Source organism: Dasypus novemcinctus, chromosome 4, assembly GCF_030445035.2.
Source record: "Dasypus novemcinctus isolate mDasNov1 chromosome 4, mDasNov1.1.hap2, whole genome shotgun sequence".
Lineage (NCBI taxonomy): Eukaryota > Metazoa > Chordata > Mammalia > Cingulata > Dasypodidae > Dasypus > Dasypus novemcinctus.
The window spans coordinates 25,678,986-25,706,984 of NC_080676.1; the positions used below are offsets into that span (position 1 = coordinate 25,678,986).

The window sequence follows — 27,999 nt, forward strand, 5'->3', positions numbered from 1 at the left end:
AGGATTTGAAACTGTATGTTTCAAATATATATATATAAAAAAAAATACATTGGAGGCACATAAGAGCAGATTTGAATTGCCTGAAGACAGAATTAGTGATTTCAAAGACAAAACATCTAAACTGGAAAAGATAGGAGAACAGAAAGAGTAGATAACAGAAGAAATGGAACAGGGTCTCAAGGAATTGGATGACAATGCAAAATGCACAGACACACACATTATCAGTGTTTCAGAAAGAAAAGAAATGGAAAAGGGACAGAAAGAATATTTGAGGAAATAATGACCAAAACTTCCCAACCCTTATGAATAGCATAATATTAATATCCAAGAAGGACAAAGCACCCAAACAGAATTAATCCAAATAGACCTACACCAAGACATTTATTTGGAATAACAAATCTCAGAGATAAATAGAGGATTCTGGGAAGCAGATGTGGCTGAAGCAATTGAGCACCTGCTTACCACATGGGAGGTCCCAGGTTCAGTTGCTGGTGCCTCCTAAAGAACACAATCAAGACAGCAAGTTGACAGGATAGGCTGGCGCAGCAAGCTGACACAATAAGATGACACAACAAGGAGACACAACAAGGAAACACAATGAGAGACACAATAAGCAGGGAGTGGTAATGGCTCAAGCGATTGGGCGCCTCCCACCTACATGTGAGGTCCTGGGTTTGGTTCCTGGTGCCTCCTAAAAAGAAAATAGGCACAAAGAGAACACAAAAAACAGAAACAAAGAGGAGACAGTGAGCGCAAATAACGAGGAGGGAGAAATTAAGAAATAAAATAAGTCTTAAAAAAAAAGAGGATTCTGAAAGCAGCAAGAGAAAAGCAAAGCATCACAAACAAGGGAAACGCTCTAAGAGTAAGTGCCAACCTCTCATTAGAAACCATGGCAGCCATAAGAATGTGTAATGATGTATTTAAGGTACTGAAAGAGTAAAACTGCCAGCCAGGAATTCTGTATACAGCAAAACTGTCCTTCAAAAATGAGGGTGAGGGAAACGGACTTTGGCCCAGTGGTTAGGGCGTCCGTCTACCATATGGGAGGTCCGCGGTTCAAACCCCGGGCCTCCTTGACCCGTGTGCAGCTGGCCATGCGCAGTGCTGATGCGCGCAAGGAGTGCCCTGCCACACAGGGCTGTCCCCCGCGTGGGGGAGCCCCACGCGCAAGGAGTGCGCCCGTGAGGAAAAGCCGCCCAGCGTGAAAAGAAAGAGCAGCCTGCCCAGGAATGGCGCCGCCCACACTTCCCGTGCCGCTGACGACAACAGAAGCGGACAAAGAAACAAGACGCAGCAAATAGACACCAAGAACAGACAACCAGGGGAGGGGGGGAATTAAATAAATAAATAAATCTTAAAAAAAAAAAAATTTAAAAAAAAAAAAAAAAGAAATGAGGGTGAGTTCCAAGTCGTCACAGACAAACAAAAACTGATAAAATGTTACCAAAAGACCAGAATTACAAGAGATATCAAAGGGAGTGTTGCAGCCTGAAAGGAAAAAACAAGGGTAGGAGACATGGAGAAGAGTGTAGAAACAAAGATTATTAGGAAGGATAAATTAAAGGATAAAAAGACAGACAATAATATGATATGACAACAGAAAGCCTAGGACAAAATGAAGTGATGTCTTTACATTAATAACATTGAATGTTAACAGCTTGAACTATGCAATTAAAAGACACAGACTGATAGAATGGACAGAAAATATTAGCCATCTATATGTTATCTACAAGACAGTAAGGATACAACCAGGTTGAAAGAGAAAGGTTGGAAAAAGATAATCCATGCAAATAGTAACCCAAAAAGAGCTGGGGTGCCAATACTAAATAGATTTTAAATGCAAAACTGTTATAACAAATGAATGTCGTTATATATTTGTAAAAGGGACAATTCACTTCACCAAGAAGAAATAACTATACTAAACATTTATGCACCCAACCTGAGTGCTCTAAGATATATGAGGCACACACTAGCAAAACTAAAGGGGGAAGTAGATGTCTCTACAATAATAGTTGGACACTTCAATATAACACTCTCAGTATTGGACAGAACATCTGGGTAAAGGATAGAGAGTTGGAATAATATGATAAATGAACTAGACCTAACAGATATCTATAGAGCATTGTATCCCGAAAGAGCAGGATATACATCCTTTTCAAGTGCTCATGGATCCTTCTCCAAGATAGTCCATATGTTGAGTCACAAGAAAAGTCTCAATAAATTTTAAAAGACTGAAATTATAGAAAATACTTTCTCCTGATCATCACGGAATAAAGCTGGAAATCAAAATGGATGGAAAAAAGGAAAATTCATAAATATATGGAGATTAAACAACACACACTTAAATAATCAGTGGGTCAAAGAGGAAACTGAAAGAGAATTCAGCAAATACCTTGAGATGAATGAAAATGAGAACACAACATATTAAAACCTATGGGACACTGCAAAGACAGTGCTGAGAGGGAAATTTATATCCCTCAAAGCATACATTAAAAAAGGAGAGGTAAAATTAAAAACCTAACTGTACACCTGAAGGAACTAGAAAAAAACCAGCAAACTAATCCCAAACAAAGTGAAAGAAATTATAAAGATCAGAGCAGAAATAAATGAAATCAAGAACAAAAACCATAGAGGGAATCAACAAAACCAAAATTTGTTTCTTTGAGAAGATAATCAACAAACACTTAGCTAGACTGACACAGAAACAAAGTGAGAAGATGCAAATAAATAAAATCAGAAATGAGAAGGGGAACATTACCACTGGCCTGGCAGAAATAAGAGAAATTATGACAGGATACTATGAACAACTGAATGCCAAAAAACTAGACAATGTAGAGGAGATGGACATATTCCTAGAAACACACAAACCACCTACACTGACCCTAAAAGAAACAGAAGACCTCAACAAACCAATCACAAGTGAAGAGATTGAAACAGTCATCGAAAACCTTGGAAAGATGAAAAGCCTGGGACCAGATGACAAGTGAATTCTACCAATCATTCAAAGATGATCTAACACTGATCTTGCCCAAGCTCTTCCAAAAAATTGCACAGGAAACAACGCTACCAAACTCATACCATGAAGCAAACATCACCCTAATACCAAAATCAAATAAAGATACTATGAAAAAAGAAAATTACAGAGCAGTATCTCTAATGAACATAGATGTAAAATCCTCAACAAAATACGTACAAACTGAATGCAAAAGCATATTAAAAGAATTACACACCACGATCAAGTGAGGATTTTTGTTTTTGTTTTTGTTTTTGTTTTTTAGTTAGGCTAGTAAAAAGAATTTATTGGGAAATGGGGGAGGACAGAAATATGCACTGAGATTTGATGAGGCGCCTCGAGGCTGAGAGAGCAGGCTTTGGCCTTCTAAGCTACTGATTCTTCTTCCCCTTGCTAATGCTAAGGGGAGGGACCTCAGCTATTATTGATTACTCCACCAAGGTGGGGGCCAATCATGAGGCTTTTGTTTGGGGTAATCTGGGACCAATGGGGAGGCCTGTTTGGAATTATCCGGGGCCCAAGTGGGACATCAAGGACAAGGTCAAGGCCTCGGCGGGGTCTTGCAGCCATGTTGTCTGTCAGCCATGTTGTGGCTCATCTTCTCGTTTCCCTGTACTGACCTGCCTCAAATTCCCCCTCAGAGAGTCCATGCCTTTATTCTTAAGGGGGTGCTGAGGGGCGATGGTCATTCTTTCGTAGTTACTTCCTGCTGATTAGAGCAGTAGTCCCTGCCTGACAGGGCATAAACTTTTCTGGCTGTTCTATAGAATTGAAGGAACACGAGTCCAGCACCCTGGTTGGAATAGGATGAAATCCCCTCAGGACTAATAAGGCATTGATTCTGTAAAAAATAAACTTATGGTTTTCTGAAGGTTCAAAGGGAAAAACAGGAGTGAGAGAGAGCATTGGAGGAGAATGTAGGAAAGAAGATTACTGGTAAGAATATCTAAAAAGAAAAACAGTATAGGACAGACATAAACCTAAAGAAAATATGGCTAATGTAAATTCTGTCAACATGGGAGGTTCTGGGTTCGTTTTCCAGAACCTACTAAAACACACACACATTACAAGCAAACAAATGAAAAACACAACTCAGGAGAACCAATGTAGCTCAGTGATTGCTTGCAGGCTTCCCTCATATGAAGTCCCAGATTCAATCCCCAACCCTGGTACCTCAAAAAAATAGTCTTTTGCCCATTTTTATATTGTACTGCTTGTCCTTTTATCATTGAGTTGTATGATCTCTTTATATAGCATGGAAATAAAACCCTCATGGGATAAAAAAAATAAAATAAAATAAACTTAGTTAGAATTTTGAGGATACATGGCACCACTAAAAGGATAAAGAAGATGGTGGTAAGCAGACCCAAAAAAAAGGGGGTGAGCCATGACATACTGGACCATGAGAATGGAAAGGCTAGGTGCCTTCAGAGGCTTCTTCCTCCAAAAGTTGATGGGAAACAACATTCTTCCTTGAGTTCTTTTATGCTACTGGTTAACTCTAGGGAGAGACTGTGGTAAATCTGCTGGGTTTGGGTATAAACTGCTAATCCCAGTTCCCACAGCAGTGGTTATGCTTAGGACAGCTGAGAGAGATATGAGGAGGGGCACTGCCCTAAACATAAACTCTCAAAGACTATATATAGCCAAAAACAAGACAGGCATATGGCCAAGAAAACAGTGCTTAAGAGAGCCATTCCTTTATCTTATAGGCACGTTCATTAACCACTCAGAAAATGAATTAAATTTACCAAGCCTTTTAACGTTTCCAATATCCTTGTCCATATAATCTAGAATAGAAAAGCTATCTCATAATCATCAGGGATATAGGTACAGAACTTAATACTAATCAATGCACAAGTTCCTCTTGGGCTGCCAGTAATAGATCTAAAATCCAGGTTTGCAATACCATACATGTTATCTCTCCATGGGAGAGGCATAATACCAATTGCGTTTGTTTAAGTTCTACTCACACTACTATGGTTAATTGTTGCTCCACTTTGAATGTCCTTTACACAGCCAGCATACTGTAGCACAGTTGATCCTAGAAAGAGACTAGGAAGGTAAAGCTCCAGCTGCATAGCACCCTTCAGCACTATGAAACAGAGCCAGGCTGGAGGCAATGTCCATTGTACATCTAGACATATCGAGTCATTGCTGGCTGCTGGAGGAGTCTGAAACTGCAATGTACTCTCTGTATTCAACGATCAAGTGAGTTTTATCCCAGGTATGCAAGGGTGTTTCAACATAAGAAAATCAATTAGTGTAATAAACCACATTGATAAATTAAAAAAGAAAAATCACATGTTCCTCTTGATTGTTGCAGAAAAGGCATGTGACAAGCACCCTCTCTTGTTAAAAACACTCCAAAGGAATGGAATAGAAGGAAGCCTTCTCAATATGGTAAAGTGCATATATGAAAAATCTACAGCCAGCATTGTGCTCAACAGTGAAAGACTGAAAGCTTTCCCACTGAGATGAGGAACAAGAAAAGAACACCCAGTGTCACTATTATTATTCATACTGTGCCAGAAGTTCTAGTTAGAGCAATTAGGCTAGATAAAGAAATAAAAGGCACCCAAATAGGAAAGGAAGAAATAAAACTTTCACTATTTGCTGATGATATGATCCTACCTCTAGAATCTCTTGAAAAATCCACAACAAAGCTACTAGAATTAATAGCAAAAATCTTGAAGCATATGACAACATGGATGCACCTGGAGGACATTATATTGAGTGAAGCAAGCCAGACACAAAAGGACAAAGACTGTACGACTGCATTATTATGAACTAAACATATTATGTAAACTAGTGGAATTAATAATTAGAATATAGGTCACCAAAAAATAAAAGGAGGGTGGAGAATGAAAAGCTGATGGTTAATCTGTACAGAATTGGTTAAAAGGTTGTTTGTAAATCTTTTTAAATGAATGGAAATGGTGAAAGCACATCAAACTGTGACTAGCAGAGCTATTATTTCTTTTAAAGATTTTATTTATTATTTATTTCTCTCCCCTTCCCCTCCACCCCCCTACCCCGGGTTGTTTGTTCTCTGTGTCTATTTGCTGCGTCTTCTTCTTTGTCCGCTTCTGTTGTTGTGAGCAGCACGGGAATCTGTGTTTCTTTTTGTTGCGTCATCTTGCTGTGTCAGCTCTCCATGTGTGCGGTGCCATTCCTGGGCAGGCTGCACTTTCTTTCGCGCTAGGGCAGCTCTCCTAACGGGGCACGCTCCTTGCGCGTGGGACTCCCCTACGGGGGGGGGACACCCCTGCGTGGCACAGCACTCCTTGTGCACATCAGCACTGCGCATGGACCAGCTGCACACGGGTCAAGGAGGCCCGGGGTTTGAACCGCGGACCTCCCATATGGTAGATGGACGCCCTAACCACTGGGCCTAGTTCGCTTCCCTAGCAGAGCTATTTAATGGAATGACAGTGGTTGAAAGGGAAAGTTTAAGGATATTTATATGACTAGAAGGAAAGCAAAAAAATATAATATGGGACTGTATAATACAGTAAAACCTCTTGTAAAATACAAATATGGTTGATATTGCATACATAAGACTGTTTTTACAGAATATAAATACAAATAAACTAAAAAGAAGGAAACAGAATAGCTACTTTGTATGTCAGGGGAAGCATAGAAAGATTGAGAGGTGAGTTTTGGTTGGTTGGTTTTTGTTTTTTGGTATAATTATTATTGTTGCTGGAATAATGAAAATGCTCTGGGAATGATTGGAATGATGAAAGTACAGCTATGTGATTATACCAAATACCACTGAATGTATACTTTGGATGGATTTATGCTTTATTAATATGTATCAATAAAATTGGTTTTTAAAAAAAGCATTGATTGGGAAAAAATTAAACCATTCCAGGTGTAATGCCACAGTATATTGAGAATACTCAGGCCAGTTACAAATAAAATGCCAATACCGAGGAAGACAAAAAAAGAGAGAGATGAACTCTAAATTTTAAGCTATAAATAAACAGCATTTCATTGAGACTTTCATCAGGAATATTTTTGTGTATCTCCAAGACATCAAGAAAGAACACATGTTCCCAAAAGTTTATAGAACCAGTATGTTTCATATCAGCTCACATTTAAGGTTACTTCTTTTGTGTCCTAAATTATATTTAAATATCCAACTTTGTAAGTCCAAAGGCAAATTTCAAGCCTGACTCAATGGCTCTGATTTGCCTCAGACAAGGGAAGAAGAAAATGGCATAAATCACTTTGGTCAGTTAATTCACAGCAAATTCTCTAATTAAATTCTATTCAAAAGTGGGATAAGAAAATGGGAGAAAATATTTGTAAAACATATACCCAATAGGAGTTTACTATCCAAACTATATAAAGAAATCCTACAACTCAACAAGAAAAACAACCCAATTTAAAAAAGGGCAGGGGGAAGTGGATTTGGCTCAACAGATAGTTGAGCTTACCACTTGGGAGGTCCAGAGTTCAAACCCAGGGCCCAACAACCTGTGTGATGAGCTGGTCCACACACAGTGCTAATGCACTCAAGGAATGCCCTGCCACGCATGGGTGTCCCCTGTGTAGGGGAGCCCTAGGTGCAAGGAGTGCACTCCACAAGGAGAGCCGCCCAGCACGAAAAAAAGTGCAGCCTGTCCAGGAATGGCGCCACACACACAGAGAGCTGTTGCAGCAAGATAACGCAACAAAAGAGAGACACAGATTCCCAGTGCCACTGACAAGAATACAAGCAGACACAGAAGAACACACAGCGAATGGACACAGCAGACAACTGTGGGGGGGGGGGGGTGTGCGGGGAAGGGGAGAGAAATAAATAAATAAATTTTTAAAAATGGGCGGGGAGCAGATGTAGCTCAAGTGGTTGAGCTCCCATCTCCCACATGGGAAGTCCTGGGTTCAGTTCCTGGTGCCTCCTGAAGAAACAAAATTGAACAAGCAAAGCAAGTGAAAAAACCAACTCAGGGGGGCCGATGTGGCTCAGTGGATGAGTACTGGTTTCCCACATACAAGGTCCCAGGTTCAATCATGAACCCATAGTACATCAAAAAAAGAGGCAAAAGACTTAAATAGACACTTCCCCAAAGAATATATACAAATGGCCAATAAGCACATGAAAAGATGCTCAACATCATTAACCATTAAGAAAATGCATATCAAACCCACAATGAAATATCACCTCATACCCACTAGAATGGCTACTACTTTAAAGAAAGGAAAATAAACAAGTGTTAGAAAAGATGTGGAGAAATAGGAACACTTGTTCATTATTTATGGGAATATAAAATGGTGCAATCACTGTGGAAAGCAGTTTGACAATTCCTCAGAGAGTTAAATATAGAATTACTGTATTACCTGGTATGGTGGTTTTAATTGCATAGTAATCCAGAAAAACATGTTCTTAAATCTAATCCATTCCTTTGGGTGTAAACTCATTGTAGGTATGACCCTTTGATGAGGCTACTTCAGTTAAGGTGTGGTCCGTCTCAATCAAGATGGGTCTTAATGCTATTATGCAGTCTTTTATAAACAAAATGAATACAGAGAGAGAGAAAGCCACAGATGCAAGCAGCTGAAAGCAACCAAACTCAGAAGAGAAGGGAGGGTCCAGCAGAAAACATGTGCCTTGTGATGTGGCAAAGGTGCCAAGGGTCACCAGTAGCCAGTTTTGGAGAAGAATCCATTACCTTGATGATGCCTTGATTTGGACATTTTCCCAGACTCTAACCTTGAGCAAATAAATTCCCATTGTGTAAGCCAACCCATTTCATGGTATGTTCTGAGCAACCTGAAAAAATTAAAACACCTGGCAATCCTCTACTAGGTATATACCCAAAAGAATTGAAAGGACCTGAACAAATATTTGCACACTTATATTTACAGTAGTGGCATTATTCACAATTGCCAAAAGTTGAAAGCAACTCAAGTGTCCATCATCAGATGAATGGATAAATAAAATGAAGTATATACATACAATAGAATATTATTCAGCCACAAAAAGGAGTGAAGTCCTGATACATTCGAAACCTTTCTAGTCTGGGTTTGTGGTGGTCATTCAGAAACATCCATATAAAAATATAAAAACAGCAGTAAATTCCAATATAAGAAGTTGGGATGATACCATAATAACAGGAAAGCAGTTAACATTTTCCAGGGTCACAGTTGCAAAGAGCAGTGCATGAAAGCAAAAATTAAATCACCTCCAAGTACATTCTTAACAAGGAACTCAAACTTTTGGGAAAGCTTACGTGAAGAAACTGTACATATTAATTGTAAATATAGTGGTTGTTTTATAGATCAAGACTGTGTCCCAGGTCAGAAAAATAAATACTGCAATTCATCAAATTCACTCCGTGTCTGGCTCTCATTTGCAGTTAGCCCTTCTCTGATCCTGAGGAAACCAAAGACAGATTTCTCTTTCTCTGTGCCAAAAATCCAGGAACGAGAAAAATAATTATTTTCAAATTAGAATAACGCATGAAAGTATAAGTCAAGAAGGCAAGGTTCACACAGCACAAAACATTCTTGCTCAAGTTTATTCTCTGTCGCAAACCTATAAGGAAAATAAAAGCCAGGAAGGAAAACACCTCAGCCATTTGCTTCTCCAATAGGCACACAGTTCCTTTAGATTCAAAAGGTTCCCTTAGAAGTCCAGGCAAAGGACAGACATATGGGAAAGAACTGATAGCACCAACAAAAACTATTTTTGATAGTGTCCTAACATGACCCCTCTAGCCACTGAAGGCACAACTCAGTCGACTCAGTTGTGTTGGCCAGCATACACCATTTCCTAGCTTTTCCAGCCATTCCTTTTCTACTTCAGAATTGTTGTGAAGATCAAACAGTAGGTAAAAGACTGGAAGGAAATATTGAAAAACATTTCAGTTTATGAACTAGATGTATACTAGAGTCCACCAATCTTACAATTTTATTTTTCTTTTATTCACCATTTCCACCCACGTAGTCCTCATTTTACTGCATCCCTTTTCTCCTGGGAACACTGTGTAAGCCTGTATGTAAAAAAGAGAGTCTGGCTGTGTCATTTGCACATCCAAGTCTGCATATGCTGAAAGTCTATTATTTCACAGGTTCTTTTCTGTTTATAATCAAAGAGGGCTTTATTTCTTTTTGTTTGGGTTGATTTGGTTATGTAAGAAAACATCAATATAGACAAGAAGACACCAAGCTAAATTGCAAAAAGCTTTTGAATGCTCAACCCATGTTTCAAAAGCTCATTCAAAATAAATCTGCTATTTCTGACCTAACGTGGCAGCCTGTCCCCCTCCTTTCAGAAATGTTCTGAAATTCTGGACAACGATATTCTCACTACAACTCCCTGGGTTCAAAGTGTACCAAGACTTCTCTCAACTTTCCCTTCAATTCAACAAGCTCCTATCTAATTACTTCTATGCAGATGTAAATGAAGAGGAAAAGCGAAAGGGATCCTACGTTCCAGAATTACATCTTTAGGCACACAAAACCAAAATGATACTTCACACTATCAGAAACACTTAAAGCTATTGCTTTAGTATAAATAAGCAGAATCAAAAGCATAATTTGCTTTAATCTTGGAAGGATGTAATATCTCCAAATCCTTTCAAAAGAGTAATTCTTGAATGAAAAAAATGAAGTGCCCAATTTATATTTTAAGTATTATACTGCCCCCTTGTGTATCATATATGTAATGAAAAGGTTGCCCAGAGAATACACCAAAATTCTCAGAAATACTTCAATGGAGTCACAGTGATTAGAACTAAAAAGAACTTTTTAAATCATCAAGACCAGCGATTTCATTTTGCAGATGAGAGAACTGAAATCCCTAGGAATTAAATAACTTGCTCAGGATCATACAGTGCTAGTTAATAAGAGCTAATACTGCTGAATATAACTTAAACCTTTCAGAGTATTAATTTCTCTGTTAAAACTGAGAAGGCAGCCTAGAAGAAAAGAAAACATGAGGTTTGAAGTCAGATAGATCAAGGTTTGAATTTCAAATCAACACTTCAAAATTTCCCCAAATCTCAGCTTCCCTGTTTATAAAATGGGTTGAATAATAACTATATCACAAAGTTGTTGAAAGGATTCAATATGACAATGTTCATCAAGCCCTTAGCATATCTGTGATAGAGTAATATACTAATTGGGAATATAAATATAAAAAATAGGAAATTATTTTTACATTATTATAGCCTTTGAGATATCTGGAGAAAGGCATTCTAAATAATGAAGGCATTTAAATTTGAAAGTTTTCAAAATTGATGCAAAATAAAATTTGGAAAAATGAAGGTCATTCTTTCAACTCCTGTGCTCATCATATTTTTCCTTTTTAAATTCAAAGTTCTAACAGAAAATATTGTACAGTAAAGTTGACCCTCAGGGTCACAGTGGCAAGTCATAATTTCCATATCTTCCTTGCTGAGAGCACTTCACCACTGCAATGCCAAGAAAGCCTGACTGGAAATGTGAAGGCAGGAATTTAGTTCTGATCTTGCTAACTCTTAAAGGCTGAATTATGTCTATCACCAACACATGTTCAAGTCCTAGTCCCTGCTTCTGTGGATGTGAACCCATTTGTAAATAGGCTCTTTGATGATATTATTACTTAAAGGAAAGCCAAACTGAATCAGAATGGGTCTTAATACAATATGACCGGAGTCCTTCTAAGCAGAGGAAGTTTTGACATGGTAGTAGGAGACACAGAAGACAGAAAACTATGTGATGGAAGCAGATCGAGGTATGGATTGCCAGCAAGCCATCTTCAGAAACTACAGACTTTGGAGAAAGTATGAGCCTGCCAACACCTTGATTTTGAACTTCTAGACTCCAAAACTGTGGGACAATAAATTCCTATTGTTTTAAAACAACTAGGGTAGGATGTTTAGAGCAACCCTGGCAAACCAAGATACAAATAACTAGCTACATCAGCTTGGGCCTGTCATTTCATTTTGGTCTTCCCTTCCTGCACCTATAAAATAAAGTCACCCTCTACCTAGAAGGTCCTAAAGTGAGGTGATATAAAGAATGTGAAAGGGCATGATAAATTCTAAAATGCTTCAGTAACATTTGTAAAATTAAGTTTCTACTTAAACTTAATTAAAACAGTAATAAACATTAAGCCTGCCGCCCAATTGTGGAAGAAAAACTTTAAAAGTTGAAGACAGCTTAGATTATAGGATTTTGTTAAACTTACTCTACTCACCTTGAAACCTCTCTCTTCCTTCCACAAGTCCATAGGCTTCTGATATAGATTACACCAAACATTCTAGTGACACGTAGATCTTTGTTAAACAAATTTCACTCAAGGATATTCTGATAGCAGTATTGACAGAACTTATCCCTCACTGTACAGCACAAACCAGACACCAGAAGGTTAAAGGCGGTTTGTCTTAGTTTGCCATGAAAAGAACTCATTTTGATTATTCTCTTATTTACACCTGCAGTGATCCACCTTGATGGTGATAACTGAGTGCTATGAACTCCTCTGTTTTTTGCATGTAGCCTGATATACAGAAAAGAGTTAAGGTCCCAAAGGACATAAATAAAACTAAATGGCCCTTTTCTCAGTAAATGTCTAAAACAGGTGACCTTCAGCATTCTCTAATATCTGGATTCGAAAGGCACATACCATGCTGGTAATAATCACTGACTGATGATCCACAAATAACTGAGCATTTAGAATGGGTCTCATTCCCCTAAAATTACAAGCACCAGAAAGGGCTAGTCCTGGAGTTGACAGTGAAGAAGAAAGACACTGACATAAACTAACCTGTAAGGTAGAAAGTGATAACACCATTGCATTGTTGAGAGAAGGCACATGGCTTACAACTGTGGAAAATGAGTCCAGTTGGGCCTCTTGGGTAATTACCCATAAACAAGTTCTCACAAGCTGTTGGTTCAATGTATCAATTACAACATATTTACATCTAGGGAGCTGTCAAAAACAAAATCAAAGATTCAAATACGTAAGGCAGTAGGCAGCTCACCATGAAACACACTGTTGTCCACCAGAAAATGCCTGCGGTACTGCACACAGTTTCTTCTCTTCAAGTTCCAGTAACTCATTGTTAGAAGATTTCTGGCACAGCATCAAAACCAAATTGCCCTGTCAAGTGAAACAGAATGAGACACAAATGAAGAAAATGGCAGAAACACGCTCACATTGGTAGCATAATATCATTAGTTTTACAGCATTACATAGCAACACATACCACATACAGCATAGAATGCATCCACACACTGAGCTGGGATCCCCCAGGCCCTAAGAAATTTCCCACAAGTTTTCTTGAAGAATACAATGTCATAACAAAACAGTAACTTTTTCAAATGGCACCCTTTAGGGCTCAAAGTGACTGCTGTCTCCAGTGGAAATAAATCTACCATCAGGGAACAAGTTTCAAGACCGGTTTATGTTCCTCTAGACCACGCCCATATTTGGCCAGGACCCAAACCAGCCAGTGCTGGTTACTTTTCAGGAAATGTCTATTGTAGGAGAGGAGGTGAGTAACAGGGAAAGTATCATTCCAGGTTCCTGAATCTTGTGTCGGTGCCACTTAATGAGCGCAGAAATGTTAGAAATAAATTATAACAACACCCATGTGGCCACGGACAAGTCAAATACAGTAACACAGTGGGTCTCCCTCTTTCAGATTTAAAACGAGTGTCCATTTAGGACCAGTAGGGCCTGGATCTGCCTGGGCTAAACTTCCTGGTGTAACTAGAGCTGTGTGCAGGCCTCAAGCTGGGTTAACAAGGAGCAGTGCCTGCTCCTACATAAGGCTTGCCCCTCTACAGACACAGAGAAACACAATGCATGCAAACTGGAGCAAGAACTTGAAAAGCAGAGATCCAAGTTGATGAACTGAACTCCTCCAAAAGCTGATGTGCATAACCCTGAACAAGGCCTCCTTTGTTCACAGGATTTGGCCAAAGCAACTTTTCAGAATTCCAACCTCTTTTCTGTTCAAAGCATAAAGCCAAGCAAAACCAAGCAAGGCTGGCATGAAGTAAAACCCACAGGTAGAAAACAATTTGCCATCTGCCCTATTAAAGCAATCTAGGATTTTGTCAAAGTACTCTAGGATGAAATCAGCCGCTTGGTGAGAATAAAAACAATCATGAGGAAAGCTTTGATCTATTCATTAATGGAGCCACAATTGGTGACGGCTTGTAAAGCTTTAGCCAGTGCTTATCCTTGTCTCTCTAGGCTCATCGTTAACTGTCCCCAGTAAGGAGCTTACCTGGCCCCCACCTATCTTATCCTCTCCTGGTCTGTACTTCCCTGTTTACTCCCCCTTCTTCTGGCCTCATTCCCACCTGCTCCTCCCTATGCCTTAAGAGGGGGGTGAATCCCACCACTCCAGGATAAAATACCAATAAAACCAACTGTAAAATATGACCGAAAACAGCCCTCCATCCTCTGCCTCTCCCTCAGTACTGCCTACTACAAAGATCTCCTCTATAAAAAGGTATTTTTATTATATAATGTGATCATATATGCTTGTTGGAAAAAAAAATACTAAATTCATCAAATAACAAAAAGGATGACCCCTCTTCTCTCATTTCATGTCCCTCTACTTGAATAACCACTGTTATTTGATATGTACCACTTCAGTTCTCTTTCTATGAATTTGTACACATATACATGCATATAATTTTGAAGTCTTCTACAATTTTAATGCCCTTTTCCAAGAATTGGAAGTAATTTTCAGTAATAGTAGTAGTAATACAGGAGAGATTATTTTAGAGAGATTGTGTGATTCACCCATGCTGCTGGGATAGGGGAGCAATGGAACTTGAAATCACATCTTCTACTCCAAAACCAGACTCTATCCATGACAGGCCAAAAGGAACTAGGCTATTAGGCAATGCGGTAGTTTGGAAATAGGCCCTGGAAATTCTTGGACACTGTTCCCTTTGAATAGTAGAATCTAATTCACTTCCCTTGAATATAGGCTGTACACAGTGGCTCATTACTTGAATTGCTTCCACCTTTTGGCTATTTTGATTAACGTTGCTATTGAATTTGTTGTACAAGTATCTATTTGAGGGCCTGCTTTCAGTTCTTTGGAGTACATACCTAGGGTCATATAGTAATTCTTTTTTTAACTTTTTAAGGCACTGCCAAACAGTTTTCCACAGTGGCTATACCATTTTATGTTCCCACCAACAATATACAAGGGCTTCAATTTCTCTGCATCCTCAATACCTGTTATTTTCTGGGGTATCTTCTCAATAATAGCTAATAATCTATTATTAATAATCCTAGCATGTAATATTAATAATCCTAGTGTGTTTAAAGTGGTATTTTGTAGTTTCGACTTGTATTTCCCTAATGACAAATGACAGTGAAAATCTTCACATGCTTACTGGCCATTCATAGCTCTTCTTTAGAGAAATGTTTCTTCAAGTCCTTTGCCCATTTTTTAATGGGGTTGTTTGTCTTTTTGTTGTAAGAGTTCTTTATATGCTCCGGATATTAAGATCTTATCAGATATACAGTTTCCAAATATTTTCATTCTGTAAGTTGTCTTTTCACTTTCTTGATAATGTCCTTTGATGCATATAAGGTTTTAATTTTGATGAAGTCCATTTTATCTATTTCGTCTTTTGTTGCTCATGCTTTCAAGTGCCATATCTACGATATTGCCAAATCCAAGGTCATGAAGATTTCCTTTGATTTCTCTAAGAGTTTTATGGATTTAATTCTTATATTCAGATCCTTGATCCATTTTGAGTTAAATTTGTATGTGGTGTAAGGTAGGGGATTATCTCCATGTTTTTGCATGTGAACAGGCAGTTTTCCAGCATTATTTGTTGAAGAGATTATTCTTTCCCCCATTTAATATACTTGGTGACCTGTTGACAACCAGTTGACCATAAATATGTGAGTTTATTCCTAGACTCTCAGTTCTATTCCATTGGTCTATATGTCTGTCTTTATGCCAGAACCACACTGTTTTGATTGCTGTAGATATGTGGTAAGTTTTGAAACAAAAACTTTGTTTTTTCTTTTTCAATATTATTTTGGCTATTTGGGGCCACTTGCAATTCCATATGAATTTTGAGAGTTGGTTTTTCCATTCTGATACAATTTTGGTAGGGAATGCATTGAATCTGTACAGGTACTTCAATTCCTAGATAGTTTAAATTTAAATTTATTTTAAATTTATTCCTATTTTATTCTTTGAGATGCTATTATAAATGGAATTGTCTTCCTGATTTCATTTTTCGTTTGTTCATGGCTAGTGTCCAAAAAAAAAAAACCACAACCAGTTTTTGCATATTAATCTTATGCCCCGAAACTTTGGTGAATTCATTTATTAGCTCAATAGTTTTCTAGTGAAGTCATTGCGATTTTCTATATTAAGGATCATGTCATTCATGGATAGAGACTAGTTTTACTTTAAAATGGATTTTGTGAAACACTACAAATCTGTTCAAGCTGCTTGAGTGGCTTAATCAAAGACAAACTATATAAGTTCATGTATGGAATTCAGAGTTCTAACACTGTGCAGAAGTGGGGGGAAAAAAGGAAAATCTTTAAAGAAAACTTTAGTGGAGAGTAAGAGGGTGATGTCATTTAAGAAAAGAAGAGGGATTTGTTTGCTAAACCATAGCCACCATTTCCACCTTTCTCTCTACTGCAACCATTACCACCACAGTCCATTCTCCTTTGGTACCTCTCTTCAATAAAAATCAACACTCCCACTGCCATCCCTTTACGTTCTTTCTTAATAATAATAGTAATATTTTATTTGTGTATCATTTTATGAAACACAATACTTTCATTTAAATCTTATCTTTTTTATAAATGATAAATGACCCCACAACAGCCCTGTGAGTCATGAATTATTAGGTGTGAGTTAAAAAGATTAATAAGGGAAGTGGATGTGGCTCAACTGAGAGAGCGTCCGCCTACCATATGGGAGGTCCAGGGTTCAAACCCAGGGTCTCCTGGCCCACGTGCAGCACTGCTATGTGCAAGGAGTGCTGTGCCACACAAGGGTGCCTCCCATATAAGGGAGCCCCATGCACAAGGAGTGCGCCTTGCATTGAGCCGCCCAGTGCGAGAAAAGTGCAGCCCACCCAAGAGTGGCACCACACACACGAAGAGCTGACGCAGCAAAACACAACCAAAAAGTGACACAGATTCCTGATGCTGGAGAGAATACAACTGGACACAGAAGAACACACAACGGGGTGGGGGTGGGGAATAAATAAAATAAATCTTTAAAAAAATAAAAAATAATAAAAAGATTAGTAAGAAACAGTAGGGATTCCTGGGGCAATGAGGGCAGCTTCAGCCTCCATGGTTTACATTACCAACCACATCCTCGACTTCTATTCCACCCCAAGAAAGGGAGAAAGGGCAAGAAACAGATTAAAAAGAGCTGAAAAAATTCAGATTGGCTAAGCATGAGCCATGATAAATTTCCAAATATGTTAAACCAAATATCAAAGAGGAGATACAGCATGAAGCCAATAAAAGAGAAAACACTGGACTAAAAAGCAGAAGTGAGCCCAGAATAATACATCAAGTAGATTAGATGCCAAGACATCAAAAATAATTACAAGCCATACTAAGAAACAGGCAGTATGGCCCATTCAAAGGAAAAAACTAAACCTCTAGATGATGACAAAAAGGAGTTGAGACAACTAATTACAGATGTTCAAACAAATCCCTTAAAACATTCAATGAGAAAAAAAAACAAACAGTAGATTCCAAATCCACATCTTCTAACTCCAGATCCACTGTTCACCATCCAGGACTACACTCCATGTTCAACACTGTTTCCTCCCTGACACTCTTTCCCTGTGGAAAGATCCTAGAACTGTATTACTCACGGTGATGGACAGGACTCTAATTCTTCCCACCTCCACCACCCAACCTAACTCCACTCTAACCCAATGGAGGAGATGACTAAATGCAAGGAAACACGCAAAAACCGCACACCTTGTCCCTCCATCTTGAAACCTTAGGAATAGATGGACTGACAGTGAGAGGATCAGAGCAGCATGTCAGTCCTTTGAAAATCAGATGGTGGGAGGCTGCTTTGCAATTAAATCTGGGCGAGCCACTTTTTTTTTTTTAGATTTATTTATCTATTTATTTCCCCTCCCCCGCCCGGTTGTCTGTTCTCTGTGTCTATTTGCTGCATCTTCTTTGTCCGCTTCTGTTGTTATCAGTGGCACAGGAATCTGTGTTTTTGTTGCATCATCTTGTTGTGTCACGGCACTCCTTGCACGCATCAGCACTGCGCATGGGCCAGCTCCACAGGGGTCAAGGAGGCCCAGGGTTTGAACCACGGACCTCGCATATGGTAGGCAGATGCCCTAACCATTGGGCCAAGTCCACCGCCTAGGTGAGCCACTTATACCAAGTTCAGAAACACCAAGGCCAAGTTTCTAGCCAGACATTGTGTAAACTGTTAGAGAGGCTCATATGTTCTCTAAATTGCTAGCAGGGAAGAAGGCTAGAGCCCTGAATTAAAATATAATGCATAAGCTCTTACTGTTGTTGGAAAAGGTTAACTAGTGATTAGAATGCTAGAAAAGCATCATGGAGCAGTGGAAAAACCCCTAACTGGAAGACAGGAAGCCAGTTCTGCTTCTACCTAATGCTGTATCTCAGATAAATCTCTTCACTCCCGTGCACCTTAGCTACCTCATCTATTTCACAAAACAAAAAAACAAAAAAAGGGGGAGGGAAATAGGGGAATTGACTAATAAGATGCTCTATCAGAGCCTTTCCAACTTTAATATTCCATATTCCATTAATAAGGATTATGGGAAACTTCTCCCTAATACCCCAGTCTATTCACCTTTAATTATAAATTAATATAACTGAGAAACCGCAGAACTCCCAGGCATCAGTTGTGTAGCACACAATGTATAAGCAGAAGAGCTAATTTCCTTCTTTCTAAGCCTTACTGAGAGGATAAAGCACATGCATCATTAATTGGCTCTCTTAGTAATATTCATAAAATAACAAGATACTTAGAAACAGGAAGGCATAAAAAGAGGTTCCAAAACTACGTCCTGCTACTCACATCACAGCCTTTGACTTAGCACGTTTTAGAATTTCTGCACTCCCCCAAAGGTTGAGAATGCAAACTAAATCCAATTAAATGGAAAACTTTCAAAGAAAGTTGCTTCTTTTGGTTTTTCCACTAATTTAAGACAGATTAAGAGAATTACGAACCACGAACCACGGATGGGGTGGGAGAGCCAGGGCTCCTCCTTCTCTGTCCCAGGCCAGGACCGGAAGTTTCTAATGCAGTTCAAAGCCTGTGTCTGGCCAAAGGCCTCTGGCCATTGGTAGCCCTCCCCTCCCCCACCACAAACCCACTCCTTGCAGATTGCCACGCACCGCCAAACTGGTAGTAAAAAGCTTCTGCAAACAGCCTAATTCTGTAGCCTAGCCCCCTTCCAGCTATGAACACAAAGAAAAGAAATAAAAGAGCATTTTGTTCACTTTTTAAGGCTCACAGGAGACACCACTAAACCTCACGTTCTTGGTATGTTTTTCTTTTCTTTAAGGTAATCATGAGCTGAAATGCCCTGAGGTGAGTTGAGCAATGAGATACAATCCACTTTGCACTTTGAAAAAGAGGTTTAAGATATATAACATGTATCCAGAGCTTGAAAGAGTCCATACCTTTTGGCCTGTAATTAATTCCTCCTCTGAAACTATAGCCAAAGTAAATAATTAAAGAAGCAGACCAAAAGTTATAGACAAAGATGTTCTCTGCAGCATTATTTATGATAGAAAAACTGGAACTCTAAATGCCCAACTCTTGGGGCAGTATTGACTATCACGTAGACATTAACAAGTGTGTTTGCCAAAAATTTGTAAATGAGCACGGAAAAATGATCGATATAATGTTAAATGACAAGATAGAATATCGTATATCAACTACCAAAAAAAATACATATTGCACAGAAAAATGGAACTACACCAAAATATATAAGTGGTTGCCTTTGGTTGGTGAGAGAGTGGATGGTTTTGCTTAAACTATATTTTTCCTGTGTTGTCTAACATCTATTCGTTTTATAATAAAAATGCAGGGGCTGCCTCGACATGCATAACAATGGCGGCCAGTTCAAGGATCTCTACGGGGCTCTGGGGAGTGCTCCTCTGGGGAGTGCTCCGCCAGCAACTGCATCCATGTCAAGGACCATGTGTCCACCCAGATGAACTGGCTGAGGCAGATTCAATGGCCAGTTTAAAACCTATGCCAGGGAAGCCAATATGGCTCAGTGGTTGAGCACTGGCTTTCCACTTAAGAGGTCCTGGGTTCAATCCCCTGGCCCCGGTACCTCAAAAAAAAGGAGAAATAAAACCTATGCCCTCCACAGGGCCAATCGCAGGATGGGTAAATCAGATCATTTCATCTGGCCACGGCTGACAGCACTGTCTCAAAGAACCTCTGACCAATCATGGATGTGGAATATTTGTCATAAAGAGTAAACTCCCTGGGAAGCAGATTTGGCCCAACAGATAGGGCATTTTTCTACCACATGGGAGCTCCGCGGTTCAAACCCCGGGCCTCCTGACCCATGTGGAGCTGGCCCACGCACAGTGCTGATGCGCGCAAGGAGTGCTGTGCCAGGCAGGGGTGTCCCCCGCATAGGGGAGCCCCCTGCACAAGGAGTGCGCACCATAAGGAGAGCCGCCCAGTGTGAAAGAAAGTGCAGCCTGTCCAGGAATGGTGCTGCACACACAGAGAGCTGACAAAGCAAGATGACACAACAAAATGAGACACGGATTCCCGTTGCCTCTGACAAGAACACAAGCGGACACAGAAGAACACACAGCGAATGGACATAGAGAGCACACAATTGCGGGAGGGCAGGGAAGGGGAGAGAAATTTTAAAAAGAGTAAACTCCCCCTAAAAAATGTTTCATTTTAAAATATAAAATAAGCATAGACTACTATATATAACTGTCATGTAAGAGACTATCAAAGTGTGAACCAAATGAGCTTAACCTCTCTTTCCCTCAGCTTCACGTAAACTGGAAATAAAAACACCTTATAAGATTGTAGTGAGAATTAAATGTTAAGCATCTGGAATAGCTCCTAGCACACAATAGCTGTTATAAAGTGTTTCTGTTTTATTATTACTATTACTAGCACTGTGACCATTACTATTACCCTTGCATCTTCAGTGTGCTCCACTGAAACCTGCATTTCTTGGCTGGAAAGTGGGGACATAAAAGACTATCACCTCTCCTCAATGACTTATAGGTAAAGGAGACCCTAAGTCTGCAGCAGGGAGTGGGAGAACCAGGTTGGACCACCACAGCAAAGGGACATTCATGAGGCCCCGAGGATGGGAGAGACCACCAGGCCTCAAAGCTGTCTTGAGGGGCTGGCTCTGGTGTGAGGGATAGGAGGGGGATCTTGATTCCAGCCACAGTGATATCCTCTTTGGAGCAGTCATCAAGCTCCTAGCTAGCACAAATTCTGCACCCTCCTTCCATTCACCCAGGTACAGATACAGGCTTAGCTATGACAGCTTTTGCCATTCAGTGAATCTTTCCTAAACACCTATTCTATGCCATGCCCTGAAGTTAGAATGGCGAGGGGGGAAAAAAAAACTTTTTCACTACTTCTTTGTGATTCCCAAAACAATTAGCAGTGTCTCAAAGAGAAGCTTGCTGTGAATCAACTGGGTCAAAGTTGCAAGAGAGACTGCATTCATCCTCAAAATACACTCAGGGAGGCGAGCAGTCAAATCACACTACACCTCAAAAGCAGCCAGGCACCAGGGCAAATGTGTTTACTTTTCTTCTTCTCCACCACCGCCGCCCTTGCCCCAGCCATCGCCACCTCACTTGGACAATGGCAATAGCCTCCTAAAAATCCTCACTGAATCCATCCTTGTCTACCCATACCCCTCACTCCCAATCAATTCTCCCAATGGCCCGGGGTTCTTTCCAAAACACACATTTGTTCACCAGTCCCCTGCCCCATCCTAAGACCCTTTAGGACTTGCAGTTATCCTAAGGATAAAGACAAAACTCCTTAAAGGGTGTAAAATATTTCATTAAATGAATACATCAAATTTATATATTTACTAATGCCTGCTGGGTATTTAGGTTGTTCTAGAATACTGTTATGAACATTCTTGTACATGTCTCCTTGTGCACATGTCCAAGAATCTTCTAGTGATAAACTTAGGAGTGAAATGCTGTATTAGTGTATTAGTCAGTTAAAGGGGTGCTGATGCAAAGTACCAGAAATCTGTTGGCTTTTATAAAGGGGATTTATTTGGAGTAAAAGCTTACAGTTACAAGGCCCTAAAGAGTCCAACTCAAAGTTGCTTTATCAAGGTCAGTTGCCACGTGTTGAAGCAAGATGGTCTCTGATCTCTACCTGGTGTCTCCTCCCTCCACCCCCCACCCCACGCCCACCCCCCTGCCTTCCTGTCCTGGCTGTCTTCCAAGGTCAGCTGTAAGCTATCAGAAAAATGGTCCCTCTCTCCCTGGGGTCTTAGCTATTTGAGCCTTCTACTTTCTGACACGCAGCAATGTTCCCTCTCTTCTTGCGGTCTTCTTGAGTGAGTATCCATTTACATAGACCCATCAAGGGGGTGGGGACTCAACCTGAGTCACACCTTACTGACAGGTCTAATTAAAGCCCTAATCTTAGCCCTTAATCAAGGGCCTCTCAACTGAATCCAATATAATCAAAGGGTATCACACTTAGAAAAATAGACACGTTTACAAACATAATCTTTCTCTTTTGGGGATTCATAAATAATCTCAAACTGCCACATGCGATAATTCAAATTCACAGGTAATGACAGTTTCCAAAAAGGTTATTCCAATGAACATTCCCACAAGCAATGGATGAGAGTTCCTATTGCTTTACATCCTCTCTAACACTTATATTGGCTGTCTTATTTATTACCATCCTGGTTGGTATAAAATAAAACCTAGATGTGGTTTTCCTTAATTATTAGTGAGGTTGAATATTTTTTTCATATGTTTATTCAAATTTCCTTTTATGTGAAAAGTCTTGCCCACTTTTGGGGAAGATTTTTTTACCTTTTCTTAGTGATTTGTAGAAATTCTTTCTATATTTTGGATACTAATCCTTTTTGATCTTTTCACTCTTTTCAGTTGATTCTAAGTTCTTAATTTGAATGTCAAGTAACTTATCAATCTTTTCTGGTACAGTTTATACATTTTGTGATTGAAGAAATCCTTCCCAATTCTGGAGTCATAATGATTTTCTCTTAAATTGTCCTTCATACTTTTCAGTTTTGCCTCTCACATTTAGATTTTAATCACCTAATCTAATATTTAATCACCTAATCTAATTTTTTTCCCGTGTAGATAACCTATTATTGCAGTATCATTCATTGAAAAGTCTATTCCTCCCTCACTAATTTGTAATATCATCTGCCATTAATCATATACACACATGCATACATAAACATAATACATATAATCTGTTTTTTGTGGATTCTTTATCCTCATCTATTTGTTAGCTCTATAAACTCCACACTATCTTAACTAATAGTTTTATGATATATCATTTTAACATATGCCCTCCCTCTTACTGCTCATTCACACAGGATCAATGTGTAAATTTTAAATTACATTTAAATTTTAAAATCAGCTTATCAATTTCCATCACAAAAAGGAAAAAAAAAAATACTCTGTTGGAGTATTATCAGTACTACACAGACGCTGTTACTATTATCTGTTCCTACATCATAACAAACTACCCCAAAACCTAGTGGCTTAAAACAAAAACTGTTATTTCTCAAAAACTACATAGGTTGACTGAGCAGTTCTGACAATCTTGCCTTGACTTGCTAGTGGAGCTGCATTCAGCTGGTAGGTAGACTGACATCCTGATTCCAGAGGAAAGCTGGAACAACAGGCCTCTGTCCCCATTTGGTCTTTCAACCTGGGCTTCTTACCAAATGTTGACCCAGGATTCCAAGAGGATGAGAATGGGAGTGGCAAGGCCTTTTAAGACCAAGGCTTCAGAACCCACTTCCATGATTTTCTTTCATAAAAGAAATCATAAACCCAGCCCAGATTCAAGTGGTGGAGAAATAGACTCCACATCTTAACGGCAGGAGTTACAAAGAACTTGTGGCTATATTTAATCTACCCCAGACTACATGGATCAATGTGAAAAGAACTGGCATTGCTCCTCTGCTGATTCTTCCCATCCCTGAACATGGATATATCTCCCAATTTATTTAGTCTTTCATTTCTCATACAGTCCTTGACAGGTTTTTTGTTTGTTTGTTTGTTTGTTTGTTTTATTTTTGTTTGACAGGTTTTTGTATTGATGTTGTGAGAGCTTCGTAAAATGAATTTCTATTCCTTGGAAGAGATTGTATTAGTTTGAAATTATTTTTTCCTTAAATGTTTGGGAGAACTTGTTGATAAAAAATCATCTGCACCTGGATTTCCTCTATGGAGAAATACTTGACAACTGATTTACTGACTTTAAAAGTTATAGGATTATTCAGACTTTTTTTTCTAAGACAGTTTTGATAAACTATATTTGTTACGGAATTTATCACTTTAAGTTTTCAAATGCTTTAGCATAAAGGTTTATAGTATTATTCATATCTTTTTAATGTCTGTAACATCTGCTTTTTCATTCATAATAGTTTATTTGTGCCTTTCCTTTTTTAAAATAAATCTCGTCAGGTGTTATTGATATTAGTTTTTACAATGAGCCTAATTTTGTTTTTATAGATCTTCTCTAATGAATAACAGAATTACTCCTACTTTCTTTGAGTCCATTTTTCCTCTTCTACTAACTTTCTTACTTCAACCTTCTTTTATCAAACTTTCTTTTCTAATATAATCATTAAAGGCTATGCATGCTTTATCTGACCCTACAAGTTTCAACACATACTACTTTTGTTATCATTTAGTTAAAATATTTTCTGAGTTCAGTGGCTGAGTGTGTGCATGCCTGCTTCACATTCACAAGGTCTCGGGTTCAATCCCTAGTACCTCCTTAAAAAAAATAGGGAGGACAACCAGCAAGATGGCGGTGGAGTAAGGAGCTCCTGGAATCAGCTCCTGCTACAGGGCAGTTAGCAAACACCCAGAGCTCTCTGGAGCTACCTGAAGCACCTGTTTGGGGGCTCCAGGAGACCAGAAGAGCATCCTGCAATGTCTTTGAAGGAGTGGAAGGAGGAGGCTGCCCATCTGCTGAGAAGACTTGTAAGTAAAGCACTCCACACCCCAGAGGCGGGTGCCCATCCTCCACTGGAGGCACAAGCTGCTTCAGGAGCTGTTTCATTCCTGGAATTGAAAGCTCCATTTCCCAAAAATGGGGGAGGAAGAGACAGTTAGGCACCAATTTCAGTTATTGATGAGGAAACTCAATAGGCTACAGTATAATCCTGAAAATAGCTAAAGCTTGAGCCTGTCCAAGTCAGAAAGAGGCCGGGAGCCGCCATCTTAACTTCACGCCTGGCATGAGGGGAAGCGGGACGGACTGAAAATCCCAGTGCTGGTGGGGACCAGCTTCTTCCCATCCAGATCATACTGCAGCTCTAGCCTAGGCCCCAGAGTCACCTCCAGCAGGGAGGAAGCTGCGGGCACCTGCATCAGCCTTTCCAGGAAATTAACCACCAAACTGGCTAAGAGATAACCCTGAGAACAGGGGGGTGTGAACCAGCCCAAGTCAGAAAGAGGCCAGTAGCCACAATTCTGACTCTGCCTCCAGCATGAGGGGAAGCCTGGCTGACTGAAACTCTCAGTCCAGGCAGGAATCAATTTCTTTCACGCAGATTAGCCAGCAGACTGCCCAGGATTCAGCCCCACCTCTGGCAGGAAGGAGGCTGAAGAGCCCTGCACCAGCCTATATAGATAACTGCAGGTAACTTTGGCTGGCATAGACTGAAAATCAGAAGTCTACCAGGGCAACTGTGGTCATCTTGGACCTGCACTGCATAGATTGCTGCCCACACCTGCAGCTCCATCCCTGCTCCAGGAAGGGAAGAAAGGGATGTGAAGCTTCATCAGTCTCTCTGGGCAACCACAGTCTAGGCCTGCACAACTTGGATTATTCAACACAGCTGTGACTCTGTCCCTACCCCTGGCAAAGGAGAAAGTTGGAAGAAGCTTCATTGGTCCCTGGTGCAATGAGGGCAGCTTAAGCCTCCACAGCTTATAGCACCAACTACATGCTAGGCTCCTACTGCACAACCAGCAAGGGAGAAAGGGCAGGAAGCCCTAAACTAACGAGAAAAACTGCACCCAGAATAAATACTCTATGAAGCCAGATGCAAAGACACCAACAAAAAATTACAATCCACATGAAGAAACAGGAAGCTATGGCCCTGTTAAAGGAACTAGATAAGCCTCCAGATGACATAAAAGAGTTGAGACAACTAATGGTAGAAAATTTCCCAACCCTATTGAAGGACATAGATATCTCTGTCCAAGAAGCACAACGTACTCCCATCCAAAAAAATCCAAATAGGCCAACTCCAAGACACATACTCATCAGAATGTCAAAGGCCAAAGACAAAGAGAGAATTCTGAAAGCAGCAAGAGAAAAGCAATGCATAACATATAAGGATATCCAATAAGAGTAAGTACTGATTTCTCACCAGAAACCAAGGAGCAACAAGACAGTGGTCTGATATATTTAAGATACTACAAGAGAAAAACTTCCTGTCAAGACTCTTATATCCAGCAAGCCTGTCTTCTGAAAATGAGGGCAAAATTAGAATATTCACAGATAAACAGAAACTGAGAGAATTTCTAAGCAAGAGACAAGAATTTCAGGAAATACTAAAGGGTGTGCTACAGCCTGAAAAGAAAAGACAGGAGAGAGAGGCCTGGAAGAGAGTCTAGAAATGAAGATTATATCAATAAAAGTAAATAAAAGTATCACAAGAGTGGTGAAAATAGTCAGGAATAAACTTAACCAATGAGGTAAAGCACTTGTATTCAGAAAACTGCAACTCAATGTTAAAACAAATCAAAAAAGTCCTAAATAACTGGGAAAAATTCCATTCTCATAGATTGGAAGACAAAATATCATTAAGATGTCAATTCTACTCAAATTGATATACAGATTTAATGCAACCCCAATAAAAATTCCACAATGTGGTGTGTCATTTGGTATAGATAAAATAATATCATCTGATTGTTAACCATGTCCATAGTGTACATTTGGCTCACATTTTCCATATTGCCTCAGTATCAACACAGTACATCTTTAAAGAAAAAAATTGAAAACACGATCATTAAATTTATTTGGAAGGCTAAGGAGTCCTGAATAGTCAGAAACATCATAAAAAGGAAAAGTGAACCCTTATCTCCAGACTTTAAATCATAATACCTACCTATAGTGGTAAAAACAGCATGGTACTGGCCTAAAGACAGACAGAATAGACTAATGGAACCAAATTTATGGTTCAGAAACAGACCCTCACAGGTATGGCCAAGTGATTTTTTTTTTTTAAGATTTATTTTATTTCTCTCCCCTTCCCCTCACCCCAATTGTCTGTTCTCTGTGTCTATTTGCTGCATGTTCTTCTTTGTCCACCTCTGTTGTTGTCAGTGGCATGGGACTCTGTGTTTCTTTCTCTTGCGTATTTTGTTGTGTCAGCTCTCCGTGTGTGCGGCGCCATTCTTGGGCAGGCTGCACTTTCTTCCATGCTGGGCGGCTCTCCTTACAGGGCGCACTCCTTGAGCATGGGGCTCCCCTACTCAGGGACACCCCTGTGTGGCACGGCACTCCTTGCACGCATCAGCACTGCGCATGGGCCAGCTCCACACGGGTCAAGGAGGCCCACGGTTTGAACCACGGACCTCCCATGCAGTAGACGGATGCCCTAACCGTTGGGCCAAGTTCACTTCTCATGGTCAAGTGATTTTTGACTAGCCTGTCAAACACACAGCTCGGGCAGAACAATCCATTCAACAAATGGTACTGAAAAAATTGGACATCCATAGCTGAAAGAAGGAAAGAGGACCCCTATCT

At 39.7% G+C, this 27,999-nt stretch overlaps 1 protein-coding gene across 3 annotated transcripts in view; it reads right to left on the reverse strand.

The window, feature by feature from the left end:
- Positions 1–27,999, reverse strand: part of PLCH1 (phospholipase C eta 1) — a 288,838-nt gene that overhangs the window by 208,931 nt on the left and 51,908 nt on the right. For all 3 annotated transcript variants that reach the window (XM_071214576.1, XM_071214574.1, XM_071214573.1), the window contains one exon: positions 12,994–13,112. In XM_071214576.1, the coding sequence (XP_071070677.1) occupies positions 12,994–13,072 (79 nt within the window). In that variant the 5' untranslated portion in view covers positions 13,073–13,112. Of the gene's footprint in view, positions 1–12,993; positions 13,113–27,999 lie in introns of those variants that run through there.